At 38.3% G+C, this 24,894-nt stretch overlaps 1 protein-coding gene across 1 annotated transcript in view; it reads right to left on the bottom strand.

Moving 5' to 3' along the window:
* Positions 1–24,894, bottom strand: part of PTPRN2 (protein tyrosine phosphatase receptor type N2) — a 664,954-nt gene that overhangs the window by 36,270 nt on the left and 603,790 nt on the right. Inside the window, exons 16-17 of the mRNA XM_030008997.2 lie at positions 19,868–19,941; positions 11,565–11,642 (exon numbers count right to left, since the gene is read on the bottom strand). Coding sequence (XP_029864857.1) covers positions 11,565–11,642; positions 19,868–19,941 — 152 coding nt within the window. The remainder of the gene's footprint in view (positions 1–11,564; positions 11,643–19,867; positions 19,942–24,894) is intronic.

Here is a 24,894-nt window from a genome sequence, read left to right as displayed (position 1 = left end):
TAAGGCAGGAAAAATCCAAACCAAATCTGTTCTTCCAGAAACATTTCAGATGGAGAAATCGTCCCTCCAAAAGCACACTTATAAAAGATTTGTTGCAAATGTGCATTACTTTCTCTCTCTTTCTTCCTTTCTTCCCTTTTCTTCTTTTTCTTTTCTTTTTCCTTTTTTCTTTTTATTTTTTCTTCTTTTCTTTCTTTTCTATTTCTTTCTCTTCTTTCTTTCTTCCTTTCTCCTTTTTCTTTTATTTTTCTTTCCTTAACTTTTTCATTCTTTCTCTCTGCCTACTCACCCCCTTCCTCTTTTCTTTCTCTCTTTTCCCCTTTTACTTTCCTTTTTTTTTTTTCTGGAGGTAGAAGGAAAGTCCAACTCCTGCTGCAGACTGTGCACTCACAAAGCACAGGTACAGCAGGAACAGAGGAAAACAGTGTACCTTCACTACCAGCATGATTGCTTAATAATTTAGACCAGCTACAGAGTAGGCTACAGGAATCCAGTGCATCCTCAAGTAAAGGATTTGTGGATGTCTCCCACAAACAGCAGAACAAGCAAAGATGCTCTGGTCTGGCATATCTCTGTTCCAAACACAGCTCATAGCTGAACAAAAAGGCTCCTATGAATTAATACCGAGCAGCATAATCACTAAAAACTGTTATTATTATGCTGTACATTGATGTTATATTTGCATACAACTTTCATTGTCTTTTTGCTAGCATATAAAATTACTGAATGAAGAGTAAACTGCTCTTTTTGTGAAGGGTTATGTTTATTTCACAGAAATATTTATAAGCAACTGTATTGACATGTAAATTTTGTAAACAAAAAAGGCCTTTGTCTAAACTGTGCAAAGATGAGATGATACATTCAATTCAAGGATTATTTTTTTTTAATTACATATCAAATAAAAAGGTTTCCCATTCATGGATAATGATGTTGTCTTCTCTTTTAAGAATAGCTTGCATATAGAGAAACAAATAAGATTTTTCCTCCTATTTTTTTTTTCATTTTGCAACATAATTAAAACAACTTTTAAAACCAGCTTAGAATTATTTAGAGAAATGAATCTAGGGTTTGCACAGAATAGGATAATTTATAATTTTGAACAGAAGTGGGGAAAAAATTACAGTGAATGGAATGAATAAATGTAATCTTTCTTATCTTCTTTTTTTCCCCTTAAAAAGATTTTTTAACTAAAAATATCTGTAATCCACTCATCCTCCTGTTAAAAACTCACAATGCGACAAAACCAGCAAAACTACTTTAAGTTGATAGAGAATTTATTTTATAGACAGATGTAGACTTATCATTTGTATCTTTCTTGTATTGCATTTGTTTTAGGCCACAGCTGGGAATCTTCTTTGTGTGTAAGGAAGATGATACAGATTTCATTCATTCTAATGTAGTTTCACCTTTTTTTAGTCAGCAATCAGACTAAGATAAGGATTCAAAACATGTATCTTACTTTAAAACTAGCCCCACTAAATCAGTACTTTCATCACATAACGATTTAATGTGTCTCTAGAAGGTATAGAAGCTCATTGAAGCCATTACGAAAATGAGGAGAAACACAGTTTTTATGAGTGTAATAAAAATACAATGATCTAGACCATAAACTAATCATCTAGCACTCTGCTTGTGCCACCCAAGTGTAACATTATAAAAGCCCACTCGTTTAGAGAGGAATCCTTACAGTTTGGCAACCCTGTTCATTGGTTCAAAGATACAGCATTTCATTAGAGAGGGGCTGTCTGCATCTCTGAAGATTTCATTAAGCATAAATCCAAATGAAAGTTAATTTAAACAAACAATTTCAAAGTTACTCTGGGGTATCATATTTCTTTTAGGTCATTGTGTGAAAATGTAGAAGTCAAATCTACTAAATCAAGAAGGCAATACAATCTAGTGCCGTCATCCCTGTCACAAGCAATTGTCACTGCATCTCCTGTGCTTACCATTGAGAAGGGATTTTCACTAAGACTCACAGCCTGTGACTGGAGGACTACAACATTTTCTTTGTTTCCTTGATAACTTAAATATTACACCATCAGGTTGTTATCTGGCTTTCTTTCCAAATAACGCAGAAGCTGGATGAGTCAAAGGCAGTTCACAGAGTTTTCTACTGTTGCCTGTTCACCACCCCATCTTTAATTTGGTGATGGGTTTTTCAGAAGCCCCATCTCCCAACACCTAACACTTTGCTGTGCTCAGAGTGTCCAGACACGGCCACGTGCTGGAAAGTGGCCCCAAGGAGTGTGTCTTTGTAATTAATGAAGGAACAGGTAGCACAGATCTGGTCTGCACAACCCCAGTACAGCCTTCGGAGAAGCACCTCTGGAGGATGTTCAGCTGCAAATTCACAGTAATTCATGTAGTTCTGAACTTTGTATGCTTGCACAATAGAAATTAAGTCAATGCATGTGATACAAGAATAAAGAGAATATAAGGTCCTCAGGGCAGAGGTTTTTCTTCTTAGGTAGAGCCCAGCAAAAGTAAGCCTTAGACTCTAAGTGTCTATAAAAACTAAATATATAAAAATATTTTTATATATAATATATATATTATATAATATATAATACTAAACTTATTTAGATCACTTAGTACAGGCAGTTTCATGTTTGTAATTTATGGTAATACTTCCAGGAGAAGAAGAAATGTTGAATGGAGTCCTCTGAATGGATGTGATAGAGTCTCAGTTACATATAGGAGCTCACTACAGAGCTCTGCAATGCATGCTTTGCTGAAAAAGGAAGACAGTGTATAATTTTGCGTGACATGTCTACCTTCAGCCTATGTGCCTAGAGAGTAAGATGTTAATGATCTTTAATGAGGTTCTTCTGTATGCATCATTCTCAAAACATTTCTTAGACAAGAATAACACCATCCCATTCCATTTATTGCAAATTAAAGGCTGAATCCTGCAACCCAAAGATGAGCACTGCATTTGACATCCGCAGGATTCCCTGTTGATGAAATCCGCCACGTGTAGAGACCTCATGCTGTGGTTATCCAGCATGCCAGTCCCATACAAAGGACTTCCACATCGGGATGAATTATATTTAGTACGAACTACTTGCAAAGGAGCAAAGAATTTGTTTTCAAGTAAGGAGAAAAATAAAGGTCACAAAGAGGAGCATCAGTGTTACAACACTGCCACAAATCTGATAAAATACCAGTTTTTGGAAGCTTATATTTTGAAATATCCTTGTTTACTAGCTTGTAAATAAAATGGTTAATATGAATCCCTTTATTTTTTTCAGACACTTCATCACTTTGAAGCTTCTTTTTATAATGAATGATCCTCCCCAAACTCCTTTTTCACTCATTTTCTTCTTTATTTTAGTGATGGGGAAATGACAAGATATGTGCTGCAACCAGACACTCTTCTTTTGAAGGGGACTGGTGGAGAAGTTTCTAAAATGTGATGATTTAAAAGTAGAAAATAGATGGGATAATCAGTTAAATCCAGCCTGTTCACTAAAAATAATAGGCTAATCACACCAGCTGCTTTCTGGGAGAGATCTCCAGCAAACTAAAGAATTCACCTTTTCAGTCTTTTAGGCTTCCCAAATAGTTGGTAAATGCAACTATTTGGAAAAGCAGACAAACAAGCAAACAAAACCCAAATAATTTCTAATGATAATCAAAACTCAACATGAATAAACACTACTCCTAAACCAACAACAAATCAAGGTACTAACCCTTGCTGGATCAGATAATATTCATCCCATTACATATCTTGAAAGTAATTAGCTCAACTGAGACTTCTTTCAAGTTCCCCATTGGAAATAGGAAACACTGTATTGAATGGAGACAGTCAGAAAATGTTTTTTTTCTGGAATATTTTAAAACCAAACCCCAATGTTTTAATGGGTTAAGAAAAGGCGGGGGGGGGGGGGGCGCTATTTTAACTGGGGGAAAAAAAAAATTGGAGGGGGATTTAGATTTTTGTTATCAACTAGAACTTCACAATGTATGCCAGTCAAAGAGCAACCTTTTTTGTGAAACATTTTGGTTGAAAATGACTTATCGTTTTGATATGAAATGGGTCAAATCTGGCGAAGTCAGAATTGCCATTTGCAAAGTCACAGCTGTGCCAGACAGCTAAGCAAATCTGTAGGTTGAAAGCTTAATGATCAACAATCTATATTAAATTAAAAAAAATCTGACTCTTGCAGCTGAAAAAACAGCTTCAGAGCGGACCATATATAAATACGTGGTCATTAGACTGGCTCCATGTGTTGTGTCCCTGCTGTTGCAGCAACGCTTGTTTGGAAGTCAACGGGAAAGGCAAACTCAAGATGACTGTATGTGTTGCAATAACTTCTGCTTTCTCAGAGACACATAAACTGCTCTTATTCTTCTCAGTAGACTCCTAACTTAAGGCTTATTATTAAATAATTTAAATATGAGTGCTATTTAGTATTGCAGTGCTGACAAAACCACATTAAGGAGGGGAAGACCACCAAAATCACCGGTAAATAGCTTTTCACTTTAGTATTGGAAAGGTGGAAACTAAACAATAAAGGGATAGAAATTTTAAAAGGACCACTTCTAAGTACCTTCTCCAACTGGAGCCATAATTAGAAGTGAGCATGGTAAACGCACACTCCTTTACTGAACGACTATGGAATTCCTAATGCTATATTTATTTCACATGGCTTGACAAGTTACTAGAGCTCTAGGGGCTGCTGTTCTGTGCCTTTCTCTCCCTTGCTGTTTTTCTTTTATTAAATTAAAATATGCATATTTTACACATTGAATTGCTTTGTGTCGCTTTTCATCTGCTCTTCTTTCTGAAGGTGAGAACTGATTAGACATGCAGGAAGTCCCATTCCAGGCAAGGAAAATAAAACTTGGGAATCAAGACTGCTTGAAAGCGCTGTGTTCTGCACAGAAGAACAAAATGCAGAAAAATAATTTAATCTGTAAATTAATTTCAGCACTCACAAAACATACTGAACTGGGAGCACAGAAACCAGCAATTAGAGCAGGGGAGGGTTTGGTAAAGTTGTTCTTACTCAGCCCATGGGCTTGGAACACCGATTTTGCAGGGAGACTCATTCAGCTACAGGGACATGGTCTTCTGCCCACTGGGATTTGCCCTTGGAGATCACTGATGACTAATCCTTTTTACACAGGAAACAATCAACTGACAGTATTTTGTATTTCTTTTGTTGAATTCAAAAACTGGAAGAGAAAAGAAAGTGCTGCCAAACAGACATGCAAAGATTTATCATGTCCTGAAGACTGCAACTCAGGAACTGGGTTCTTAACATGCTGGTGCGATCCTGGGAGGAAAACAACAGTCAGTTTTTGAACTGAGTCTGACAATATACTCCTGAATATGGGTAGAGAAAAATTTTAAAAATAGTTTTAGATGAAGAAATGCAGGATTGAGGGCAATGAAAAGCAAATGGCAACCAAACTCCTTGGCTCAGATTAGGGCTCTGGTCTTTATTCTTGGGACTTTTTCTGCACTTTACATTTAATACTCTTGCAATAAAACCAGAAAATAATCAAAGGAGCAGAGATGAGGTCTCCCCACTCCCTGTAATCACATTAGTGTAAACCTCCACTCCAGTGAGCTTTCTTTTTGTTTGTTGGCAAGAGATGCCCAGCTTTAACAAGAAGGGTGAAGAGCATTCCCAATTTCAAGAGTATTTCATGTACTGGCAAATAGTGGAGGAAAGATGGGGCAATGAAAAGCATGGGTTTGATTCAGAACATGTAGGATGAAGCTTGCTCTTGGTTCCTGGAGAAGCATCCTAACCACAAAGGGGCAGCACCTGAAGTCTGCCTTCCTGGTCCTGTGTCCGACTCAGTGCTGTTCATGAGTAGTATCTGCTCTGTCATCCCTGCCAGACTGGAGCCCTTCAGTTATATAATGTTCATATACTTATTAATTATGTCAGTCACGGAGGGATGACAGCACAGAAACACAACAAATACTTACAAAAATATATAACATACGTGGTTTCATTCTCTAAGGCAACTAAAGCACATCCTCTTAAGTCACTTGGCAGGGACTGCCTGATCCCTCCCTCTATTTCACTTAATATGGTAAAATAAAAAACCCATGAAAATGCACTTCCCTCCAAAAAGGGGGAGGGGAAGGAAGGGCAAATGTGGGTAGATTTATGGAAGCAAGGCATAATGTGGGGTATTTTCCTGAGGGAAAAATTATGGCCTCCTACAGAAATGTCCATTTGGAGACAATGAACCTTAGCAGACATGCAATTTATAAAACTAGCATAATTAAGAACAATTTTTCAATGCAAGGACAGTTAGTTCTAAATATCCTAACTCCTAGCAATAGTTTCTTGCATATTATCATCCCTCGCTTCTTCGAATACTTTGCAAGTTAAGACATGTAGTTCATGTCAAATACTTCATGGAATTATAACCCAGCACATACAGAAAATAATAAAATTTTATGCCTCCAGAATTATTCACAACATGGAACTCCTGCTGCGAAAACTTGTTATAGATCAGAAATGTTCTACATCCTCTTTCTTTTGAATTATGTTCAAAGTGATGTTGAATTTTAATAGCATTATGTGAAAGAGCTGAGTGAAATCTCACTGAAGCTGCTGGACAAAATCATCACCTTTCATTCAAGATAAACGTAAGAAACAAGCAAACTCTTTTATAGAGCCTGATAACTGAAATTACAGAAGTTATCATCAAAAACAAGAGAAACGTGAGGCATATGGACCCATGAGTTTCTCTAGAAACTGATATGCTTAATGCAGAGAGAGAGGCATTAATCAAGGCAAGATGATTAATCCAGATAAGCAGCAAAAATGTGTAAAAGGAATAAAGAAACCACCAGCACAGCTCAACAAACTAGCATTGTGATCCTGGTAGAAGAAAAGCTGAAAGAGAGGTTGGGGGTAAAACACTGGTTTGGAAATGAGGTTCGGAAAAAAAGAAGTTATTGCCTGTTGTTTGATTCTGCCTTTGTTCAAGGAAATAAAACTCTGTACTTTCTTTGTAAATAAAATGGAACTATATCAAAGCAAAACCCTATCCTGAGGATGAATTCTCTTTCCAGCTGAGAAGAAAACAACCCACAGACCTGGCAAATTGTTTAACCACTCAGGTAAAAATGGATTAATACCATGTGAGGAGAGGCATCCGGTTTTCAAGAAAGGGAATCGTGAGGTGGAATTCCCACTGAACCGAAATAGAATCAATGAAGGAGGTATCTCTCAGAAAAAGTAATTGGTAAAAAGAGACGAAAACAAGACGAGATGAAATTAAAAGAAGACTTAAATCAGCTGGAGGCTTTTCAAAATTAATTAAAGTAGTAGCTGGAAAATTTCCAGAGCGGTCTAAGAGATGACATGCAGGCAGAGATGAAATCTCTGCTTGAGCCACAAACACAGAGTATCCAGACAGATTAGGAAGCCCTGTGGCAAAACAGATCAATGAGATGACTGACAACACAACTCCTGCAGGCTAGAAAGTTTTCAAAGAAATAGGTAAGCCAGGAAAGTTGGAACTAACTTGGCACTTGCTGACTTAGAGGAGCTATGCCAAGAATATAAGGAGCTGGGGAAGTAAACTGGAGGGACACAGACAACTGTGGAAATCTGATGCCTGGAAGTGTCTTACGCCATTAGAAAAGCCAGAGTAAGATTCTTGCCTTTTTTATCATTATTATTTTTACAACATATACAAATTTGAACACCATTTGAAAATGACCAATATACAGGAGTTTGGACTATCTCCAGCTCAAAGACTGCATCTTTGAAAGAAAATCTTCCACCAAGCTGATCTCTCTCAGGCCAAAAGGAAAATCCAAATGAATAGAAAGGTGTACAGAAAATGCTGAGTCTAATAGCCAGTTCTAGTGGCTCAAGTTAGATGGTACTGAAGAACAATACCTGCTCTTCTTCCTCACCTTACCAAAAAGGATATAATCTTCCAAGAAGTGGTCACTAGAGAGATGACTGAAACTGGTCCCCCTCCAGTCCCATAGTGGTACTAGGCATGGATCTTCTAAACAAGCTGAGCTGGGACAAAGCATCATCAATCTTTTATGAAAAAGCTCTGCCCAGTTTGGGAAAGAGAAGACACTGAGCTGACCATGATCTTTGTTCAGATCTGGGCAACCTGAAAACAGTAAATGGGAATTTGATTGCTAAGTGTCTAATAGCACTTGCACAAAAATACTGGGCACTGGATCAACGTAACAGGTTTTAGAGGGGCCTGCCAATAAAACTAGGAAAAAAGATTATTCCAGACCAAATCATCTGTTTGGTCTTAAAGAGAGATAATGGATGTGACCATGTGATCATGTAGATGACAGACGTGCACTGCAGAGCAGCGTTAGAGCTCGGGAACTGAGTTCCTTTTGGAACAAGCTTCCTCCAGACGCATCTGTAGTCTTCTCCCCCACCAACAGGCATTTGGTCCGTTGGAGAACAGTTAGTCTGAAGTAAAACCTACAAAGTAAGTAGTGTGACACTCTACAAATCCATTCCTAGTGGGCCATACTGCTTGCTAATGTAGACATAGTCACTGATGGGTGGAAGAACCTAATGCAAGTTTAAGGGAAACTAGGTTTAGAAACTGTGTCTCTGGAATTTGAGCATGAAAACTAGACAGTCAGGACAAATCAGGAGCAGTTTGGATTTCACTATGGATATCAGCTGTGATGCAAATGCCAAGAAAGTTGTCTTACACTTTCAAGAAAAACAAATGCTTTGTAGACAAGTGTTTTCTAGAAATCAGCTTGAAATGCCTATAGGAGTGGAAACAATTATAACTGTTTCTTGCTGGCGTAGCCTTTCAGCCAAGATAAAATGGAGTGGCTGATGCCCACCATGCAACTAGGCTCTTGGGAGTCTTACCAGCTAAGTCTCTGCAAAAATAGGAAGCAATACATCTAGTAAATATTGCCATAGAAGGTGATGCCAAGCTCCAAGAATTTCTGTTGGACTTGCTAAAGCATGACATTGTGCATTTAGACAAGGAACAGCAGAATAGTCCCAGGTCTCTCTGGACTCAGTCACTCTTCTCACTATCAGTCAAAAAACTGCTTCACTGAGCACACAAAAGGGGAAAAAAGCAACACAGCTCAGCAACAGCTGGTATTAAGTGGAGGAGGGAGAGGGAGGAGAATCACCGAGAAGATGTATCAGGAATGAATAATTGAATCTTTAAACAATCCCTGGTGGCAGCATTATGGTCTGTATAAACTACAAAAAATTGTATTCAAGTAAACATCAAAGGATTATGCCCTGACAGGAGTTAATACTCTATTTTCCATAGCAAGTTCAGGTTTCCCATGCTCTACCTTAAAATAGGTACTATTAGGTGAAAAATGGATACAAACTTTGCTCCTGCATCTGGGCATAAACCACAACGACGTCAAGCCATGGCTTTTGACTTGTACAACAGACCTACTACATTTCAGCGGTTGTGGATGCAGAGTTCTGTAAGGAGTTAATCTCTCTTGGCCTGTTCATTACACCTCGTTGATACCCTGGGCCATGTAAAAAGCTTGCGACAGGAACTGGCACATTGACATGTGATCTGTAGGAAGTTCAAGTTTAAGAAAAGTGGGTGATGGACGGATCTGACATAGGTAGATTGTTATGTTGAAGTGACAGACATCATCAAAATAAATGTAAGAAACAAACTTTTCTATGGAACCTAACAGAAGAAACAATAAAAGAATATCACATCAAAAATGGACACATAGCCACACTTGAGCAGAAGCTGAACCACAGCTGCCAAATGGTTTCTGTAGAGATGTTTACAGCAAACCTTGTGGGGAGATGGAGTGAACTTTCACTGATGGCTAACTGGGAGGAGAAATAGCTAAAAAAAGCAGAAGGAAAGTGAAGGAAAGTGAAGACTCTCCACTCACAAAAAGCATGAAGAAAGAAAGTCAAGACAGAGACCTTTTGTGTACGAAGCTGGAATGAACAAGATTGGATCACAGAACAAAGAAATGATGTTTCAGTTCTAGTCTCTGTGTCTGTGCAAACAGGTTGCCTAATTGCTCAAATCAGAATGGAAGAAGAACAAAAGATACCCTTCATACTATGTTTGTATGATTAATTCTGATTTCTGTGTCAGCAGCAATGCTTATAAAAAGTGTGTTCTTTAAATGCCTCCCTTAAAAATGAGAACCTACATTTTTTCAGCATATGAAGGTGCAGTTACAGGTGAAAATATACAAAATATAAATATACAAATATGCAAAAATATACAATTAAAAAACCCGGGCCTTAGGAATCATAAAATATCATTACAGAATAGCTAACATGGTTTTCCATGTTTAACTTAAGGAACACATTTTCAGGTATCATGCCTGCTATAAGGAATCCACCTGCCGAGGGAAAAAAGATCAGTATTCTCAATTGTGTCTAATTACCAAATAGTGAAGACAAAAATCACATGTTACTTGAAAATTTAAGCCAGACCAACAGCTCAACTGACTTCAAGCAGAAAGCATTTGCTCTGCACTTCTAAAAACCAGCCCCAAAATATCTCAGACTGAGCATTTAAATATCCAGGCAACCAAAGTCAAACAAATGTTTTGAAAATGTCCCGATTCCTCATCAGAAACAGTAGGAAATGGTGACATGAAAAGCATCTTCAATAAGGATCAGTTAACACTTTCTAATCATAGACCAAGTGATGCAGATGAAGAGAAATGATGATTTCAGCTGATGCAAGCTCCTAAAATACAATGGCACTTCTGAAATTTTTACATAGATATTCTTTATCTTCAGAACAAATGTTTCTAAATTCATAATGCAAAACAAAAAATAAAAACATGCTCGTGTTGATAATAAGCCCCAGTCGGCCTCCTCCCCAAACAGCTTCAGTAAGCTTTCAGGCACACTTTTACACTTACAAAGGAATATCTAAAGCAGCATATCTGTCACACAATCGCACACACCTAGCCTGGCGGTGTGCGTATGTCCAAATCTGAGAGCCGCACTAGCATATAAAAAACACTGCATGCAAAGTAAGCTCATATTTGTGCATCAGTAACTACTGCCTTTAGCCCTAATCCTGCAAAAAATTATGCACCTACTTAACTTTATGCAGCAGGGTCTTAACTCAGCCTTTAACTCAGCTACCTGTGGTAGGGAAAATACATAAGAATTTAAGCATTTTGGGGAACTGGGACATATGAGAAGTAGGTTTCAATGGAAAAATTCATGGCACATAGTGTTAGGTCCTTTTTGATCTGGAGAGTGACAATGAATTCTGGCTACACTCTTAAGAAGGTCAGGCCCTCTGAAAATCATCCAGTCCTTGGCAGTAGTTTAATTACAGAGACCTGGCACTAAAATATGCATACTTTGGCCTGAGGTTTTCAACATAATTTCCAGATCAACTATTCCTTAGGAAGGCTTGTCATACACATAAATCGCTTGAATATCCATGTACTAGATTTTAAAAAAGACATTCAAACGAAGGTTTTTCCCCCTATTGTGACTAAACCACAACATATTTTTATACACCTTACATTTCTAGAAGCACAAGAAAACATTTGACTTGTAACATAAATTCAGTTTTCAAACAGATGTTTAACCTACCTGCCAGAAGTCAGCAACAGTAGCAGGGAGAGGGCCCTGGGTGGCAATATATGCAGGGTTTCGGGGGTCATGGTCCATCTGGAATAAGGAAAAAGAACACAGACTGGGCTTATTTAAAAGAAAATCCCTTGCTGTGTTAGAGACAGAAAGTATGTGAGGGCAGAAACAAGGGACTTCCTAAAGAACTGTCATGTCCCTCCATCCTTTATTGGCAAGCAAAGAATTTTATTTCTATTTTTAAGCTCAGAGGAGAACTTTTTCCACAAAAGACTGATGCTACCAGACGAATATCAGCACACATGATGAGCAATGTCCTATGTCCTCAATATGCAGCGTAAGATCATTTATGGTGGTTGACAAAGGCATTTATTTGAGATCAGTACTCGTGGTTTCATAGCAACCTAGGAGCCATTTGAAACATTTTTCTACACTGAGTGTTAAGAATGCTCCACACATCTAAATATGTTCTCCATTTCCACCGTGCCAGTCAAGGGCACATGTAACTAAAAAACAGCAAAAATGGGGAACAAATTCAGTTTCTGGCTTTTTCTGGTTAGCTGATTTATCTAAATGCATGGATTTGGCCTCAATAGAGGAAGTTCTGCTTAAAGACCTTAATTATTACATTTAATTCAAGGAGCAGAAAATTCACTGAGCAGAAAAAATAAAGAATCTAAGAAACAAAGCCATCAAGAGTAAATAGGATTAGTGTGTTACAATGAATGTTTTCGAACTGATGGGTGGTTTTCTTGGTTCTAAATCTTAGGACCCATTCTGCTGAAAAAGAAGATCTGCTGATAGGATTAAAAAACAAACAAACTCATTCTAACCCTGAACTGGGCAAGACAAAACTTTGAACATAAAGAAAAGAGACCCAGTTCAGCTCTCAGATGTGTGGGTGTGACTCAGTGACACTGAAGTCGGCGAGAGTTAACTTATACCCATGTAGCTGAAGGCAGAATTTGTCCCAATACACGACTCTGTTCTATAAGTAAAGATCTGAATAAGAATGAATGTGAGTCACATTTGCATTAACAAGCATCTACTGAATTTATTCATAGCCTAGCAAAATTTTCAGTGATGGTACATGTCAGCGTAAAAGAAGGCACCTCATAATTATGTGCAACATAAAAGAGGGAAGAACCATAAAAGAACAGATGTAAGTTATTCTAACAGAACAACAATATGATGAATGTTGCAAAAAGGAGGAGAACACTTTTATGTTTCTAATTTTCTGATGTATAATTAAGCTGGACTTAATATTAAAACTCTCCATGACAACACAACACAGGTAAAATGAAGTCACTGAATCCATTTAGAATAAAAGCTTACTTCTGATTCACCACTCACAGTTATAAAAAACCTTGACCAGGATGTCTGTAATACCATCATTTTATTCTGAGCTTCATTGAGATGCTTCTCCTATCAGCAAATAACTCTTCACAACAAGCAATTGCTCACAACAAATTTCAACATTGCTTTCTTTGCCTTTTGACAAAAGCAAGTCTGATAGCAGGACATTTACTACTGTGAGTATTTTGAGATCAGGGAAAAACTAGCTTTCTTCAGAAAGCAGTATTATCAAAAAAACCCTTAGGAACCATTTCAAAATGGGCAACTTTTGTTTTTTTAAGAACTGAGACACTGAGCTAAACACAGCTGAAAGCAACAGCAAATGTGATTAAGCAAAGGCAGGCTTAAAGGTTTTTTTTTTCTCCATTATGATTGAAATAATTTCTGTTGTTTTGTTTTCAATTCCACAGAGATCTATAGGATTTAATCATATGCTTCAATGTTTTCCTATGCTGGAACTAAAAATCTTAGCTTAGAAAAATCAACCTGCACTGAGGAGGACTTGCTACTCCCAGTGGAAACTGTTGTAGGCCGCATCCACCTGAAAATGATATCACTTGTCTAACAGGCAAGAGCCTGACTTGGAAATGTAACTGACAATGAATACACCAAACTTTAGAAAAATAATAATTTACTCTGAATTTCTTCTTAAACTAAATTCTTTCGTATGTAGACATGCCAGAAAACAAAGGCAGAAAAAAATCAAGGATGATGCAAATAGCGCTGTCATGGAGGAAATGCTTCTCAACATTCAGCTGATAAATCAGGAATAGGCCAATCTTGGCATTTCAGCATTAATCAACCTCTGTCACAAAGGTGCTGTTGGGACGTGGCAAACATTACAATAAGCACAGAGTAGTGAAGTGTATCAGCAGTTTAACAATAATTCAAAAGACAATTACAATTATTACATTCCAAGCACATTGTGTTGCACAGAAAACAATTATGAGCAGAAACTCTTCTTGCTTAGAGCAAATAGAAGATGGCAGAAAGCCCTATCATACTATTAAATGATCTTTAACTGAACAAAAATAAGAGCAAAGATTAAACTAATTAAAAAAAAAATTCCTGGTTCCATCAATTTTCTATTATATGTACTGTTTTAAAGGCCACATATTTCAAGAAAAGTGTGAAAAATCACTACTCTGGTCACATTCAATTTAATGTGAGTAGGTGACTGCAAGGGATGGTTCTTGAATGTTTTTGTTATGTTCCTTTTTATTCTCTCAAGGTCACCAAGAACACCAAGGGCATCTTAATCTATCAAAGTTAACAAAAGTTTGAATAAAGAAATAAAGTCAGTAATGGGTTTTAAACTAACTAATCAAGGATCAAGTAAAAGGCTTTTTTTTTACGTCAGTAGTCATTATCTTCTTTCAAGGATCCCTTAGATTTCTCACTTCACGAAAATAAAACAGAAAATGTATTCTCCAGAGAACAATAGAGAGCAGCAGGCTCCATACTATCAAGTATTAAAACAAAAATTGACTGCTTGCTAACATTTTACATCAGAACAACTTTCAGAAATCACCCTAATAGTAATTCTTCAAAAACACCAAGATTTTTCCCTCTATGTCCCCATCAAAGCACAAAGTTCACAAGGCTTACATCAGAACTGGATCGAACAGCCATTTTTGGAAAGAAAAAGCTGCAATTATTACAACTGTTCTGCTATGGCGGAATTCTCGTTTTCTGCTGCAGTACAACAAAGGCCAGTCTGCTGATAATGTTTCAATCTATTTTTCTGTGATTTTGTATTAGGGAAAGAAAGGGATCAAGGCTTACTATAACTGACCATGCAATTGACTGTGGTGATTTCCATCACTACCAATATCAAAAGCAAATGGAAACAAAAAGGAGGAGCATTCAGATTTCTTGTTGGAAAAGAAAAAATACAGAAAACTTTAGTGGCACAACTTGTGTTTTTCTACAGGGCTTTGTAATATAAGTTGACTTACAGTATCTTAAAGTAGGAACATATATAAAGAACACAGTATCACAATTAGTTGCACCTTTGTTAAATTAATATCAGACCACAATTCCACCCTTGGTTTACTAGAGAATAAAAGCTACTCCTTTAGTTTTTCCAGAGTTCTACTATCCAGTTACCTTATCCTAGCACTTTGCAAGGATTCCCTGAAGAACCCTGAACATTGTTGAGTTTTTAGATAGAGATCATGCTGCTGTTTGATGTCACTGATAATGCTGATGAAATACAGCAAAATCAATACATTCCGGGAGTAAATCCTCAAATTTATTTATTTGGACTTAAGAGTGGTCCATATGGATTCTTGTTAAGTAGTCTTCTAAAACTGTAAACTGAAGTAAAAGTGTCAATAGGCATCAATGACCATTTTGAAATCTCACGTAAATGACACACCGATTCATTCCTGCCCTTTACCTTTCCTCTCAGCTTATCAGATCCTTACTTTCCACACAGAAAGATGCTGGGTCTTACTCACACCACATTTACCTTAATCTAAATCCTCTGAGTTCAGCTGAAATATTCCTAAATTGTATGAGATCAGAATGAGATCTAATGTAGACCAAATATAACGGAAAGAAAGTTGAACTCAAAATTCGTATGGATTCAAGCTACTCTGTAGCTTCCAGATTTAATGTGTTTATAATACCATAAAATCTATTTCATGCATGTATTTATTACACAGAGTATAGACAGTCTCCAAAAGTAAAAAAGTGTATTTGTTGTTGTAAAAGAGAGCATATCCAGCAAATGTAGATGAACTTTGTAATCACATTCATCTCAGCATTAAAATCAAAAAGGTAGACTTGTCCTCATCTTCATGTTTGAGTTAAAATTTAAAACAATTTTAAAATCCTTCCTTTAAAACCCCTAATGGAATGAAAGAAGTAAATCTGGTTGTGAATGCCATTATGAATTTCAGAGTCTATTCTTGGTGATGAAATCTGTATGCTGTGTTTGAACAAACTGTCATGCTAATGACATTCCTCAGTCTGGTGTCTTCAATAATAAGCAAACTGAGTTTTAAATGTAGTTGATGGGATTTTTTCTCTCTCAGACACCCTATGAGGAAAAACAGAATTCCCATTTACTTTCATGACCTCTGATTTAAAAGCAAAAATTGCACATTATTTACTACTGGATGATTTTCTCGAAATTTAATGAGGACTAAGTACAAATATGACAGATGTAATTATCACAGTTTTATTCTGCACAGTCAGGGTCTTCTTGTGCTGTAATTGCAAGCCTTTCATTCAGCTGCCGATAGCAGAGTTATTATCATAGTACTTTATGTTATTTCAGAGAGGAGGGAAACAGATTTCTACCTCACTTTTACCCTGCAAATTTATCCTAAGGACTCATTTTGCCTGGCCTCATGCTACAGTGAAATTAAAGGGAAGAACTTGGACTAAATCTTTGCTGATTCTCCTCACCCACTCCCAGCCATGGTGAGGCCATCAATCTAACCCCACTTTTCACAACATAATGGAGGGAAAGGAGGTCTTGAGGGGGGTAGCATTTTTTAAAAGGAAGAAACATGTGGGCAGGTGGCCAGCTCATTGTCTAGCACAGGGATTTTTTTTACGGTGTACTGCTGCACTCATTTAGACTTAAGTTAAGGTTGAGTGAGCCCCAGCTGGAGACTGGACCACTGACCCAGAAGCTGGAGATACCCAGCGACATGTACACGACTGGAAGCCTCCCTTTCCAAAGTTCAAATATAATTACTTTATTTTACACTTTTCCCCCACCAGACAGCTCACACGCGCAGGGAGGGAAAAGCCTCTTCTAGTCAGTTCAGACCATACTGATCCTGTGCTATTAATGCCCATCTTGCAGCTCACTACAGTGCTCACTCCTAACCCAAGCGCTGCAAGGCCCGAATGCACCAGGAACATCACTGTATTGACATGATAATTACTGAGGTTATTTAAGTTGAAAGGCAGCAGTCTGAAGGAAAGAAATGGTAGGATTTTTGCAAGAGCGAATAAAGGGAGACTTACTGATAGTCCACAGCCACTGTACACTTACACAGATGTTGATTAAACGTGTGTCTGCTAACAGAAAAGATCTCAAATAAACAACACTAGTAACAGCATGTATGGCCAGCTCAGGCTGCAATAGCTGTACAGCCACAGTAAATACTGCAGAATCAAGTGCCCAACATAATATTCCAGGAGGCTTTGGAGGTGGGGAGAACAGACACTGAATGTCTCTGCCACTCCTATATTCTACTTCATTATACAAAACCTATACCAGATTAACAAATACATTTACGCTAACCTGAAGATATTTAATTTGTTTTGAAATGAAACAGTTTGCAAGGAATCTTTCCAAACTATGGGCTTGCAAAGTAGTGATTTCCTCCTACCAACCTCCCACTGCATCACCTTCAGGAAACACACATTTTATCTATTGCTTTCAAAATAGCAAAATGACTATTGACTTAGTGAAATGAACCCACAAAACCATCTGGAGCATCTCTTTCCTTGGAATAACAGGTCGTCTACACAAATGTGGGTTGTGGCACTCCTGCCCACACAGTAGGGTCCCTATCCTACCATGAAGAAGCGGAACTCAAGAGCTTTTCTTGGCAGTTTTTCACGGCTATGCAAGATACTGGGTGCTTGTCCCAATCCAATGAAACACTTGTGCACCCCTTTATCTCTGGGCATAGAAATATTTCTATAAGAGGTATAGAGACAACCATAAGAATTTTTGCTTCATCAGCGTGACTTGTTTTATTGAACAAAACTCTTGAGTCTGGGAAATCTACAAAAAATAAACACCTTCTAACCTTGCAGAAGAAAATACCCTTATTAAGTGCTGGATGGAAAGGCAAGATTACAACCCTCTGTAAAACCAAGAGAGTTAAAGCTGTGGAAGCAGAGATCCTCTGCCTGCATTAGCTTCGGGCATCCTGACAAAGCAAATCTCCTCCCAGTTATGTCAATGGGATATCTTGGTCCTGTCTCTCCACCCCCAACACTATTTTATAATACTTTTCAGTGTAATTAAGGGAATAGATACATTATAATCCAGAACTACAACTGCAACAGGCATATACACACATGCAAGAATTTACCCCTTCCCCAACCAATTTTGTATACTAAAAACAGTTAAGCTGTGTCTACACACACTTTTGGGCAGGCTGCAGAAGCCCATCTTCGTTATTCGGTAAAAACACAGCATCTGTACTGCTGCCAACACTGAACCTGGCTTAGCACTGTCTACAGATGCTGTAAATCCATTTCTGCACCATGTTGTAGTCATGTGAATTACAACCAAGCTCTTACAAGAATACAATATCTCACTTCCAGTTAACACCTCCCACTCCTGTGCTTGCCACAAAACCTCTCAGCTTCTACTATCAAATTAAGGTTTGACCAAACATAACTCACTGAATGTGCCCTGAAGACAGGCAAACAGAGCACTGAAGCCCTGGAGCTGGACCTCTGTGCATGACTTTACAAGCAGAATACATATTCCTTGAAGCACCAAGTTACTCTGATCTCCTGATACTGGGCCAGCTAGAGCTTGGTCTAGTCAGAGACATAGTTAAAAGTAGTCCAAAACCTGCTTTAATCTGTGTGCATCTGCTCCTGTCCTGTAAAATGGCAGCTGGCAATTCCTGAAGTGTGCAGGTGCTTTGCTTTCCCCTCTACCCTAAGCCAAAGCCAAAAGCATCCCGAAGATGTTTGTTGCGTTCTATGTATTTTTTAACTCTTTGAATAAAACATTTTTATATGTTCAAGGAAATAAAGCTTTTGAACTCTGCTGAAAGTAATAAAAACAAAGCTCAGAGAACAGTTTCTATGTAGTTGTGGTTTTTTTTAAGAAAAAAAGTATTGTCAACAACATTGGAGCGAAGCAGCCTGTAATTTCATGCTGTTGCAAATTGTCAGCTGCCTTGCCCACACAAAGTGATTTAAGTGGGGGAGTGATACTCCCCAGGAAAATGAGCCAGTAATGGCATACACAGCCCACTGCAGTGAGATCTAATTCTCCATCCTAAGTTCTTTCTCATAGCTTCCCTATAATAACTTTTTTAGTGCCTAATTAATGTGAATAAGAACCATGAGCAAAAGTGACTCCAACAGTAGCAGTCTCATGGAGGTCAAGAGCACAGTACCTTTTTCCCCCTTCAAATGGATATCATGGCACTTCCATTGAGACGCTATGACAGGGCAATGCTACTGGCTCTATCATACCTGGTTTGTGTCTAAAAATAGAGACCTTTTCTCCCAATCACCTTTCACAGGCAAGAAAGGATTCATATTCATCTTATGTAGAGTGAGAAAGGGCAGCTGGGCCACACTGGAGTATTCAGAGGCAAAAATTGGGTTGACCTATTTTGCAGTTAGAATGAATACACAGGTGGTAAGGGATCTCGTTCTTGCTTTCAAAATGGCAAGCTCAGAGAAGAACCAGGAGAGCTACAGAAACACCGAGCTATGCATCAATAGGGCAACAGAGGAAGAAAGGTAAGAGGAAATGTCACTTCCTGATGCAGAAGAAGTTCAGAAGCCTGTGGAGCTCAGCTCCCTATGCCTACAGAAACTATTCCTCCTACGACTGTAGCTAGTAGGACAAAGCAAAAAAAGAACAAGCAAGTTTTACCTCCTCAGGGAAGGAAAAGTTCCGCTAAGGGTATATTGTTGAATTTTATAATCCGTAAGTTAATAACATTAAGTACAGAAAACCTGACAGTATTACAGGGTAGAACGATGACTATCTAGTGACTTTCTTTTCTTAGTACATAAACTTCAAGGGTATTGCATGCACATGTAGAAGATTTATTTCTCTTCAGTTTGAAAGGACAGCCTGAGCCATCAGAGTTGTGAGGTGCTCACAATCTGAGGTTGCACAACCTGAGCAGTGAGGTGCCTCAATTTAGCATAATTTAACAACAAGGACAGACAGGGAATGACTGTTTGGGTTATTTCTCATAGGTTACTGTACTTACAATTGGGCTAGCATTGATGTAGTCTGAATTGTCGTGGCTATTTTCACCTTTCAGACATATCCTGGAATGATCATCTGCAAAGGAGAAAATAAGAGAAGAAAGTTTCTATACAAGTATTCTACCCATTTTAGGTTAAACAAGGCAAAGTCAGATTAATGTGCATTTCAAGGCAGGCAAACGGTAAATATGAGAAAGGATATTTCCTTCTGACTCCCAACGTAGCATAGCCTTGATACAGCCACAGCGTCACAGCCTGACTCAGGAATGAAGCACTAAGATGCTGAGTATCAGAGGCTGAGTATCAGAAAGCATGTCTTCATGAGATGTACCATAATGTGCGACAACCTCTCAGAGGAAAAAGGGGAATCTCTACTGCTCAGGGAGTTTAAGATTTAAACTAGGCAAATCACTAGTAAAAAACATATTATAGAAAACACTCCTGCGTTTGCAGCGTCATGGAAGAAGTAAACTGATGGACTTTGTCCATCTGGCTTCTCTATAAAATGAACATGGAAGTACAGTTGAGAGCTGGACAGTAAGGTAATCTGTCCTGATCAAAACCAGTGCTGTGTGGTGCTGTGCTAGTGATGTGGGGAGACAATGTGACTTGGAGATGATTGTGGGAGAGAGAAAATGCCGGTAACAACTGCACCTTAAAGTATGACTGGAGCATATACAGATACTTTGCACTGCTGGTAATGTAGCTAGTTCAGACACCACTAGTAAAGAAAGCAGCAGCTCTAGACATAGGAGACTTACTCATGATGTTTGCCCATTGTCAAGATTCTTTTATCACTTTTTAATGTGTATTTTTACTGGTGCTAGCTTAATTGTGTTTAGAGCTGGTACACCCCAAACTCTTGTCCTTTTTTTTTTATTTCAGGACATATGTAAAGGATGGGTTTTATTTGTCTGTATTTAGACAGTGACAATGCAGATGTCTGCTTCTCTTCCAGCTACCTAGATCCACTTTCTGCTAAGAGAAAAGAAATATTTCTATGTCATGAATCATCTCATCCCAATTTAGCTGTCTCAAACAGGCCAAGTTGCACTTTAGAAGTGCCTGTTTCTTTCCATTGACTAAAGAAAGAAAGACCAGACCACACACAGATAATTTATGCGAGAGATGTCTAAGTCTACATACAAATCTCTAACAACTTGTACCCGATACATAACCAGCACAACTTATACTTCTCAGCAAACCTACCCTGCACAGCATATTGTGGTGAGAGGTCGTGGAGCTGCCCATTCTGTAACCCTCTACAGCTGAACATGGATACTGATGTTTTGAGAGGATCTTTCCACAAATTATTCAAATAGACAAAATAAGAGTACAGGAATACACCCTGTCCCCCTTTGTATCTTGTCTAGCGGGCTATGACACCTTTCTTAACAGCAGAATTCCAAGCTGGCTTTTTGAACCGTTAGAAGAACAATAAACGAGTTAGTTACCAACCATTGTAAGTACCACACAGGAAAGTAGAGACAGAGGGTTTGGGCTCTGCTTGGGTTTATTCACCAGTAATATCATGGCAGTTCAATATGCGAGCAAGACAAAGGTGTGCTTGTAGGAGTGTTGTTTATAGTCACTCAATCTCATCAGCAATATTTAACCCACCAAAGTGAGCAACTTTCTCCTGGAATAAGATGAGAGGTGAACAAGTCATGTCAAATGAATGAAGAGCCATTCTTCACTATTCACATAAAATTATTTCTTCTAGTAAGGTTTCAACACAATGGGAGGATGAAGAAAATGAGAAAGGGAACACGTTCATGCACATAACCACTTGCACCTTACTTTGACACCACTGCACAAAAAAACCCAAAAGAGCTTGTGACATCTGAGATCTTGGGGCTACCCAAGATTTTTTATAGGAAGATTTACAATGAACATTGTCACAGAGTGCTTGAAGAACTACAGCTCTGAAACCTTTTGGCTATGCAAGAGATATGCAGGTTACCCGCACTAAATACGGTCTCTCATGTATCTGAAGCTAAGTAAGCACTCAGGATAAGCCCCATTCATTGGAGAGCAAAAGTGTTTGAACTAATCACCGAAGAAAATGTGTGAAATGTTTTCAAATGGATGAGGGAAAGAGAGCAGACAGTGATTCATCAGTATTTAGCAAACAGCTGTCAGTGTGATTCTCCAGTAAAAGTCAAGTGTCAGATCACTAACTTCAGGATCTTTTTTTTTAAAACATAATGTTTTATCCAGACCCTCTGATTTAGTGTGCCATATCATTATCCTGCTGTCTTGGAAGGTTTATCAGAGGGTGAGACATGTTAAGGCTTTGGTAGTGAGAAGGTGGTGAGACTTTGTATTTGCACTCAGAAAAAAAAAGTGCGCAAAAAAGGTTGTACATGTGTTTTCTGCATATATCAAGAGTTTGCACCCATGTGTGCTTCAGTTGCAGCATCAAGCGTTCATATTGACAATGAACAGATTGTGCTTGTCTATGCCTGTTATCACCTCAAAGCTTCTAGGAACTAGCATAACAGCTCTTCAGAAACAGGCAGAAGAAGAAAAAAAAAAAGGATACCACGGACACCAGTTTGTTATGTTAACAATAAGCAACTATGGGGAAAATGCCCAATGTACAAGATTTTTTTGGTGAACTGCATATTGATTATGTTAGAAGCAAGAAAAGAGAAGCAGGAGAAGCAGGAAATAAAAGGAAGGAAGGGGATGACAGAAAATGAAGATATATAAGATCAATCTAAAAAGCGAGAAAGAAAGATGAATGAAGAAAGAGGAGAGGAGAGGGACAGTAATAAGGAAGTGAGAGAAAAGACAAATGCTGTTACTAGCTACCGCAATCTGGCCAAGCTACAGCTAGTCATCATTTCAAATATCTACAATAGCTACTGCTGAACGCTGAACTAGTTTGCATTTGCTATTGCTCCAGCCAAGCCACAGCTGAAAGAAAAGCAAAATGTATAGATGAATATGTGTGGCAGAGAGACGCTTCCTCAACAAGAAGGCTAGTACTAACCTAAGGCTGAGGAGAAACATAGCACAGTTGTATTTTATATACATATAAAATATAAAGTATACAATATAAAGTATAAATTATGAAGTATAAAGGATAGAGGATAAAGGACAAAATATAAAGCAAACACACATGAGTTTGCAGTATATAAAAACTCAACTGACAGACTGAGAAACCTAAGTTTTGGTGTCTACATACAGATGTCTTCATATGGGTTAGGTTACAGTTAATGGAGCTTGATTTAGTTGGCTAAACATGAACATGTACTGTTTGAGAAATGGTAGAGTAGATGAGACATTGCACAAGGAGAACACGTATGACACAAGACGTAAAGACTTGTACGCTACTGGACGAGCATCTGAAGCTCGCACAGGATATATGAGGGCATCCTAGAGCTATTAATTTCACTGTAAACCAAAGAGCAACTTTTGGCCATTGCACAGCTCTCTCGATGCCACTGCACTGACTAGCTCTTCACTGGCTGTAATGGGTGCTTTGACACCTGGCTCATATGGAGGCAGCTACATGGAGACACTTAAATTTAGGCATCTTAATCTACGATTTCAGAGAATCATGCCCAGAGAACTTGATTCAATGCCTCAGTGTAGGCCTCTACTGATATCTGAGGTTCCCTAAGGACACTCAGGCTAGCAGCTGGGAGGGCACAGGTCTCCCATAGAGCTTGTGTTACACCTACTAGCCCTGTGTGGGTACCTTGAATACTTCAGGCATCTCAAATGGCACTGGATTCCTGTGTTTAAATGACTGAGTTGAGTGCAAAACGTCATATCTATCTGGATTATTTAAACAGTGACCAATACTACAGTATTATGCCATCTCACGGTCTTCTATTTATCTCACAGTAGCCCTACGACTTAATTAAGATCTATTACTTTCGCCGTTTTTCAGATGGGGACTGAAAGCTTGGAAAAGTAAGACTCACATCTTACCTAATTCTCTGTGTCTTCTGCTTCCTTTTAGTCAGATACTTCTGAAGGAACAGAACCAACAAACAAAGGCAAACAAGGAATATGGGCGACTTGGGTTGCCTGAATCTAGGCATCACACAGCAGAGTGAACCTCACAACAATCAGCCTGGCACATTCTGCCCAGATCATCATTCTCTTCCTTCTAGATTTAGACTGATACTTTTTTTTCCATACAAAGCACTCTACAGAACTACACTGAAGTAAGGAAGTGAAGAAGTACTGAGGAGCAAAAGTAGAGCAGTCTGATGACTGCAAAGAATCATAATGTGTTGATTATTTTGCCCATAGGTTATCTGCACAAAACAGAGCTCTTCTTAGATCTGAACTGAAATCAAGTTCATTTATGCCTGAGCACTATTTGTACATGCATTACTGATACGGATAATGCACACACCCAGAGCAAGTACCCTCTGCTCAGGCAGTCCCGTCGTCAGTGCACAACCCCTGGCTGTGCTCTGCCTGCACACAAACCTCAGAGCTGGGTGCACACTCTGCCCCTAAATGCTTTGCTTTCCTTTGGAGGAAAACCAAAGCACAGAGGTAAGTAGGTTGCTCTAACATATGCCATGACCCATGGACACAGCTATAGTAGACAGCTTTTGACAGATGACCACTGCAAAAAGTTGTTTGCTAAATTTTTAAAATACCTGTATGTATCTATGGTATACATAAATAACAACATACAGTATTGACCCTATTGAGATGGTTTTATTTTGCAAAGATGCAAAAAGAGAAAATAAAGTCTGGAAAGTTTTTTTTCGGACATCAACAAATAGAGCTGCTCATGTGTTCATATGGAAAAAAGGTATCCCGTTGCACTAAATTATAGCAATCTGCTTGTTGGTTGGATAAAAGGATGCAGTTTTGTTAATCGAGAAGGTCCAAGTTACTTCAACAGTCAGAATTTTTTTAACTAGTAATTCATTAAGTGCAGTGTCAAGGTGTTCTGCTACCAAGTATTTTCAAAGCTGTTTGTAAATAGAGAAGATAGGTATAAAAGTAAATCTATGATAAAATTGTGAGATTAAAGATAACGTTAATCTAG

Source organism: Aquila chrysaetos, chromosome 3, assembly GCF_900496995.4.
Source record: "Aquila chrysaetos chrysaetos chromosome 3, bAquChr1.4, whole genome shotgun sequence".
NCBI lineage: Eukaryota > Metazoa > Chordata > Aves > Accipitriformes > Accipitridae > Aquila > Aquila chrysaetos.
Note: the sequence above shows the minus strand (reverse complement) of the source record. Positions and strands in the feature narration are given on the sequence as shown.